The 7,854-nt window shown below is 40.4% G+C and overlaps 1 protein-coding gene across 1 annotated transcript in view; it reads left to right on the top strand.

Annotated features, from left to right (window-relative positions):
- Nucleotides 1-1,336: 1,336 nt before the first annotated feature.
- shisa6a (shisa family member 6a) overlaps nucleotides 1,337-7,854 on the top strand; it is a 66,844-nt gene continuing 60,326 nt past the window's right edge. Inside the window, exon 1 of the mRNA XM_087809133.1 lies at nucleotides 1,337-1,881. Within this exon, the coding sequence (XP_087665259.1) occupies nucleotides 1,337-1,881 (545 nt within the window). The remainder of the gene's footprint in view (nucleotides 1,882-7,854) is intronic.

Raw genomic sequence — 7,854 nt, 5'->3', positions numbered from 1 at the left:
CACCCTGTAACACTTACATGTCATTTACAAATACACTGTTTCTTTTGGCAACATGACAGGCAGCAAATGATATTACACACTAAACTGACAACCCCGTAACAAATGATTAATAGATGCAAAATCGTTTTCTATACCACCCCGTAACACTTACATGTCATTTACAAATACACTGTTTCTTCTGGCAACATGACAGGCGGCAGATGACATCACACACTAAGCTGACCACCCCGTAACACATGATTAATAGATGCAAATCATTTTCTATACCACCCCGTAACACTTACATGTCATTTACAAATACACTGTTTCTTTTGGCAACATGACAGGCAGCAAATGATATTACACACTAAACTGACCACCCCGTAACACATGATTAATAGATGCAAAATCGTTTTCTATACCACCCCGTAACACTTACATGTCATTTACAAATACACTGTTTCTTCTGGCAACATGACAGGCGGCAGATGACATCACACACTAAACTGACCACCCCGTAACACATGATTATTAGATGCAAATCTTTTTCTATACCACCCTGTAACACATGATAAAATTATGATTAATGGTTATTTACTATTATTTAAAGTAAAAGACATTCTAAACTAAAATCTATGCTTGCTAGCTTAGCTAGTAGCTAACAGTTCTAACACCCCGTAACACTTTGTGTGTTGTGTATTAGAATATACTTTTGTAAATCGACAATGAAATGAATGTTTTTATCGCACTATATAAATAAAAATGACTTACTTACTTACTTACATTACGGCAGAAAAACTGTTTGTAATGGATTGAGTTTTGTGGGTCAAAGTTGAAAAATGAACAAAATGATTATATTTATGAGTTTTTTTCGCTCTTGTTTTTCTCACGTGTTTTAAAAACCACTTCTGGAAACATCCAGAATCCTCAGGTTCCAGAACCATAAACTGGCTGAACCTGGACCGGTGACGTGGAGGAGAGAGAAAGCGAGAAAGGAGAGAAGAGGGGGAGGCGGTCCGAGAGGAGAGAGCGAGGTCTCGGTTCTAGTCTCGCCGAGACTCAGTGGCTGAGACACGTCGGTACCGCGAGAGCCAGCTGAGTTCTCCGAGGAGAAGTTGTGAGAGTCGCTGTCCGCGGTGCTGAAGTTCAGGACCGAGACCCCATCGCATGGTTCTGATCCAAAGTGGGTCCTTTTTTTTTTATTTAAAAAGAAGACTTTTTCCGGTGAGGACAGAACCAGACCCGGAGAAGATGCGAGGCGGGTTCCGGAGCAGCCAGCTGGTCGGTGAGTCCACGGCACCGGAGGCGCGTCAGAACCGGTGAGAAGTCGCCCCCCCCCTTGCGAGAGGTTCGAACGATGGGGACGACGCACCTCCTGCTGCTGCTCCTCATCTACCTGGACCCGCTGGGCGTCCAGTCCGCCGCCGGCAAGAAGAGCAAGACCCCGCCGGGCCGCCGGCTGAAGGACGCCCTGAACGGCAGCACCACGGCGGTGCCGCGGGACGTCCCGAGGAGGGTGACCCAGGTGCAGGCGCCCGCGGCGCAGCACGACACCTGCCTGGGCTACTACGACGTGAGCGGCCAGTTCGACAAAGAGTTCGCCTGCAACAACACCGACCACCGGTTCTGCTGCGGGAGCTGCTTCCTGCGCTTCTGCTGCGCGGACCGCGGCAAGAGGCTGGAGCAGCGCGGCTGCACCAACTACAACACGCCGGACTGGATCAAGACGCAGCCGCCCTCGCCCGCGCCCACCGGCGACACCTACGACCCGGAGCTGGACCAGACCAACACCACCGTCTACATCAGCTGCGGGGTGGTGGCGCTCGTCATCGCCATCGGGATTTCCGCCAAAGTTGCCTACGACAAGGCGACCAAGCCGCCGCAGGAGATGAACGTGCACAGGTGAGGCGATTCACCTGCGTCACGTGACCCGCGCGAATGCGTCAGTCGTCCGAGTGGATCTTTTACACTAAAGATCTTTATTTGGTTTTTAAATAACGTCCTTCAAACGTATGTATGTTGGTCCGAGTGGAAGAAAAGTATTTCTCGCTTCTTGACACAAAGTACTTCGAGTTTGACTTTAAGGCTCATTTTTAATTGATGAGATTTAATTCACTAAAGGAATAAAGATTCACTTTTTAAAATATAACTTTAATAAATGTATCTTGGATAATGTGATGAATGTGAAGCGCCAGAGTTACCTGTCGACTTTACCTGCAGTCGGTTGATGTACGTGAACGTGTATTTTTACATGATACTTCTGAAGTATTTTAATTATTCACTTTTTTATCTAATTCGTATTATTTAGTGTCATCTCATTTTTTCACGGTTCTTTTCTATCAACATACTTTTAGTACTCGAGTACATTTATTCGATTACCTTTGTATCCGAGTATCTTTAGTACAAAAGATATTTTTTTATTCTTCCAGTACTTTTTGTACTCCAGTATCTTCATTATGAGTTTTTTCTTGCTTTTTTTACCCGATTACTTTTGTATCCAAGTACTTTTTGGGTTTTTTTGCGTATTTTTACTCGATTACTGTTGTATTCAAGTACTTTCTATCTTTGCGTATATTTATTCGATTACCTTTGTATCCGAGTATTTTTAGTACAAAAGATTTTTTTTTAATTTTACTTTTTTCTTCCAGTACTTTTTGTACTCCAGTATCTTCATTATGACTTTATTACTTGTGTATCATCGTTCTTTTTGTTATACATCGTTCATATATTTACTCGATTTCTTTTGTATCTGAGTTTTTTCTTGCTTTTTTTTACCCGATTACTTTTGTTTCCAAGTACTTTTTGTTTTTTTTGCGTATTTTTACTCGATTACTTTTGTATTCAAGTACTTTCTATTCTTGCGTATTTTTACTCGATTACTTTTGTATTCAAGTACTTTCTATTCTTGCGTATTTTTACTCGATTACTTTTGTATCCAAGACCTTTTTGTTTTTGCGTATTTTTACTTGATTACTTTTGTATCCAAGTACTTTTTGTTATTCTTTTTTTTACTCGATTAGTTTTGTATCCGAGTACTTTTTTTTACTCGATTAGTTTTGTATCCGAGTACTTTTTGTGGTAGTGGTTAAGTATTTAAGTACATTATTTTTTCTGAGTAATATTTGAACTAATATATTTTTACTTGAATTTACTATTGTATCCAATTACTTACTATCCAAGTACTTTTTTTTACTGGAGTATTTTAATTTTTACTTGGTAACCTGAGGTACTAAAACACTTAAACGCAAAAATCCTTCAGTTTAATGAGGACTCGAGGCGAAGAAGAGAGTGCAGGCAGTGGAGGACATGTAGTCGAGGTCACGGCTGAGATGTTGGTTTAGAGAAGATAGAAGAGACAGAGATGTAGGACGAGATCAGACCTCTGGACTAATGGCTACGTTCACAAAACGATTCTCCGTTGATGTTCAGACGACTATGAATATTGAACATTGGAAATCTGTCCATGTTTGAGGATCCGTGAGGTCAAGGTCGTGTGAGGAACAGAAGGTAAACGCTCCAGAAGAACATGAGATGAAAGGTTTGATCATCACAGACGCGACGGCAGCAGCTTCACAGATTCTTCGTCTTCATCCTTCAAGTTGACGAGGATACAGAGATGACACCAGGTCGTCATGACAGGGAGCAAAGGTCAGGAGGCCGTGACCTCTTGGATATTAACTTGAGGACGAGTTTGAAGAAACACAGAACCTTTTATGAACCGTTCCTTTATCTTCATCCTCTAGTCTCACCTTCATCTTCATCATCCTTTAGTCTCATCTTCATCTTCATCATCATTTAGTCTCACCTTCATCTTCATCATCCTTTAGTCTCACCTTCATCTTCATCCTCTAGTCTCACCTTCATCTTCATCATCCTTTAGTCTCACCTTCATCTTCATCATCCTTTAGTCTCACCTTCATCTTCATCATCCTTTAGTCTCATCTTCATCTTCATCATCCTTTAGTCTCACCTTCATCTTCATCATCCTTTAGTCTCACCTTCATCTTCATCATCCTTTAGTCTCATCTTCATCTTCATCATCCTTTAGTCTCATTTTCATCTTCATCATCCTTTAGTCTCATCTTCATCTTCATCATCCTTTAGTCTCACCTTCATCTTCATCATCCTTTAGTCTCACCTTCATCTTCATCATCCTTTAGTCTCACCTTCATCTTCATCATCCTTTAGTCTCATTTTCATCTTCATCATCCTTTAGTCTCACCTTCATCTTCATCATCCTCTAGTCTCATCTTCATCTTCATCATCCTTTAGTCTCACCTTCATCTTCATCATCCTTTAGTCTCACCTTCATCTTCATCATCCTTTAGTCTCATCTTCATCTTCATCATCCTTTAGTCTCATCTTCATCTTCATCATCCTTTAGTCTCACCTTCATCTTCATCATCCTTTAGTCTCACCTTCATCTTCATCATCCTTTAGTCTCATCTTCATCTTCATCATCCTTTAGTCTCACCTTCATCTTCATCATCCTTTAGTCTCACCTTCATCTTCATCATCCTTTAGTCTCATCTTCATCTTCATCATCCTTTAGTCTCACCTTCATCTTCATCATCCTTTAGTCTCATCTTCATCTTCATCATCCTTTAGTCTCATCTTCATCTTCATCATCCTTTAGTCTCACCTTCATCTTCATCATCCTTTAGTCTCATCTTCATCTTCATCATCCTTTAGTCTCATCTTCATCTTCATCATCCTTTAGTCTCACCTTCATCTTCATCATCCTTTAGTCTCATCTTCATCTTCATCATCCTTTAGTCTCATCTTCATCTTCATCATCCTTTAGTCTCACCTTCATCTTCATCATCCTTTAGTCTCATCTTCATCTTCATCATCCTTTAGTCTCATCTTCATCTTCATCATCCTTTAGTCTCATCTTCATCTTCATCATCCTTTAGTCTCACCTTCATCTTCATCATCCTTTAGTCTCATCTTCATCTTCATCATCCTTTAGTCTCATCTTCATCTTCATCATCCTTTAGTCTCACCTTCATCTTCATCATCCTTTAGTCTCATCTTCATCTTCATCATCCTTTAGTCTCATCTTCATCTTCATCATCCTTTAGTCTCACCTTCATCTTCATCATCCTTTAGTCTCACCTTCATCTTCATCATCCTTTAGTCTCACCTTCATCTTCATCATCCTTTAGTCTCATCTTCATCTTCATCATCCTTTAGTCTCATCTTCATCTTCATCATCCTTTAGTCTCATCTTCATCTTCATCATCCTTTAGTCTCACCTTCATCTTCATCATCCTTTAGTCTCATCTTCATCTTCATCATCCTTTAGTCTCACCTTCATCTTCATCATCCTTTAGTCTCACCTTCATCTTCATCATCCTTTAGTCTCACCTTCATCTTCATCATCCTTTAGTCTCATTTTCATCTTCATCATCCTTTAGTCTCATTTTCATCTTCATCTTCATCCTCTAGTCTCATCTTCATCTTCATCATCCTTTAGTCTCACCTTCATCTTCATCATCCTTTAGTCTCATCTTCATCTTCATCATCCTTTAGTCTCACCTTCATCTTCATCATCCTTTAGTCTCACCTTCATCTTCATCATCCTTTAGTCTCACCTTCATCTTCATCATCCTTTAGTCTCATCTTCATCTTCATCATCCTTTAGTCTCATTTTCATCTTCATCTTCATCCTCTAGTCTCACCTTCATCTTCATCATCCTTTAGTCTCATCTTCATCATCCTTTAGTCTCACCTTCATCTTCATCATCCTTTAGTCTCATCTTCATCATCATCATCATCATCAATATCATCTTCATCATCTTTTAGTCTCACCTTCATCTTCATCATCCTTTAGTTCATCTTCATCTTCATCATCATCAATATCATTTTCATCTTCATCCTCTAGTCTCACCTTCATCTTCATCATCCTTTAGTCTCACCTTCATCACCCTCTAGTCACTCATTCATCTTCATCTTCCTTTAGTTCATCTTCATCTTCATCATCATCAATATCATTTTCATCTTCATCCTCTAGTCTCATCTTCATCTTCATCATCCTTTAGTCTCATCTTCATCTTCATCATCCTTTAGTCTCATCTTCATCTTCATCATCCTTTAGTCTCATCTTCATCTTCATTATCCTTTAGTCTCACCTTCATCTTCATCATCCTTTAGTCTCATCTTCATCTTCATTATCCTTTAGTCTCATCTTCATCTTCATCATCCTTTAGTCTCATCTTCATCTTCATTATCCTTTAGTCTCACCTTCATCTTCATCATCCTTTAGTCTCATCTTCATCTTCATTATCCTTTAGTCTCACCTTCATCTTCATCATCCTTTAGTCTCATCTTCATCTTCATCATCCTTTAGTCTCACCTTCATCTTCATCATCCTTTAGTCTCACCTTCATCTTCATCATCCTTTAGTCTCACCTTCATCTTCATCATCCTTTAGTCTCACCTTCATCTTCATCATCCTTTAGTCTCATCTTCATCTTCATTATCCTTTAGTCTCACCTTCATCTTCATCATCCTTTAGTCTCATCTTCATCTTCATCATCCTTTAGTCTCACCTTCATCTTCATCATCCTTTAGTCTCACCTTCATCTTCATCATCCTCCTTCATCAAGATGAAGATGAAGATGATGATGATAAAGCCGAAGATGATGATGATTAATATGATGATGATGTTGATGGTGATGAAGATGAAGATGAAGATAAGGATGATGAATATGATGATGATGATGATGATGAAGATGATGATGATCATGATCATGATGAAGAAGGTGATGATGATGAAGGTGATGATGATGATGATGATGATGAAGATGAAGATGAAGATGAAGATGGAGATGAAGAAGGTGATGATGATGATGAAGATGATGAAGATGATGGTGATGATGATGATGATGATGATGATGATGATGAAGATGAAGACGAAGACGAAGACGAAGATGAAGATGAAGATAATGATGAAGATGAAGATGAAGATGAAGATGAAGATGAAGGCGAAGGCGAAGATGAAGATGAAGGCGAAGATGAAGATGAAGATAATGATGAAGATGAAGATGAAGATGAAGATGAAGATGAAGGCGAAGATGAAGATGAAGATAATGATGAAGATGAAGATGAAGATGATGATGAAGATGAAGGTTCAGAGTCCGAGCTTTGATTGATTCTCTGAAGATTCTCTAAGATTCACTTCCATCAGTCACTCCTGTCGACGCAACAACGTGTCGCGGAGAAAAGACGACGCGTCGCCACGGCAACTGGACCCAACAAACACCAGCACACGGATCGATCATGCGTGTTGCTGGGAGACATGTGAACGTCGTCTCCATGCATAGGTTTGGAGGAGGACCCGGGGCAGACCCAGATCACAAGAACAGAAGATGATGTTGAAAGAACATCATGAACATTATTAACTGGCGTCTGAAGGAACCAGAGGCAGCTTTGTTTTCATGACCTTTGAAGGTAAACATCTGCTCCAGGAGTGAAGCACCATCATGAGTTCAGATCCACTGCTCAGTGACGAGATCAGATCCACTGCTCAGTGATGAGTTCAGATCCACTGCTCAGTGATGACATCAGATCCACTGCTCAGTGATGAGTTCAGATCCACTGCTCAGTGATGAGATCAGATCCACTGCTCAGTGATGACATCAGATCCACTGCTCAGTGATGAGATCAGATCCACTGCTCAGTGATGAGATCAGATCCACTGCTCAGTGATGACATCAGATCCACTGCTCAGTGATGAGATCAGATCCACTGCTCAGTGATGAGATCAGATCCACTGCTCAGTGAAGAGATCAGATCCACTGCTCAGTGATGAGATCAGATCCACTGCTCAGTGATGAGATCAGATCCACTGCTCAGTGATGAGATCAGATC

The sequence above is a fragment of the Callionymus lyra genome, chromosome 15 (assembly GCF_982586985.1).
Source record: "Callionymus lyra chromosome 15, fCalLyr1.hap1.1, whole genome shotgun sequence".
Lineage (NCBI taxonomy): Eukaryota > Metazoa > Chordata > Actinopteri > Syngnathiformes > Callionymidae > Callionymus > Callionymus lyra.
This window is presented reverse-complemented; position numbering and strand designations above follow the sequence as displayed.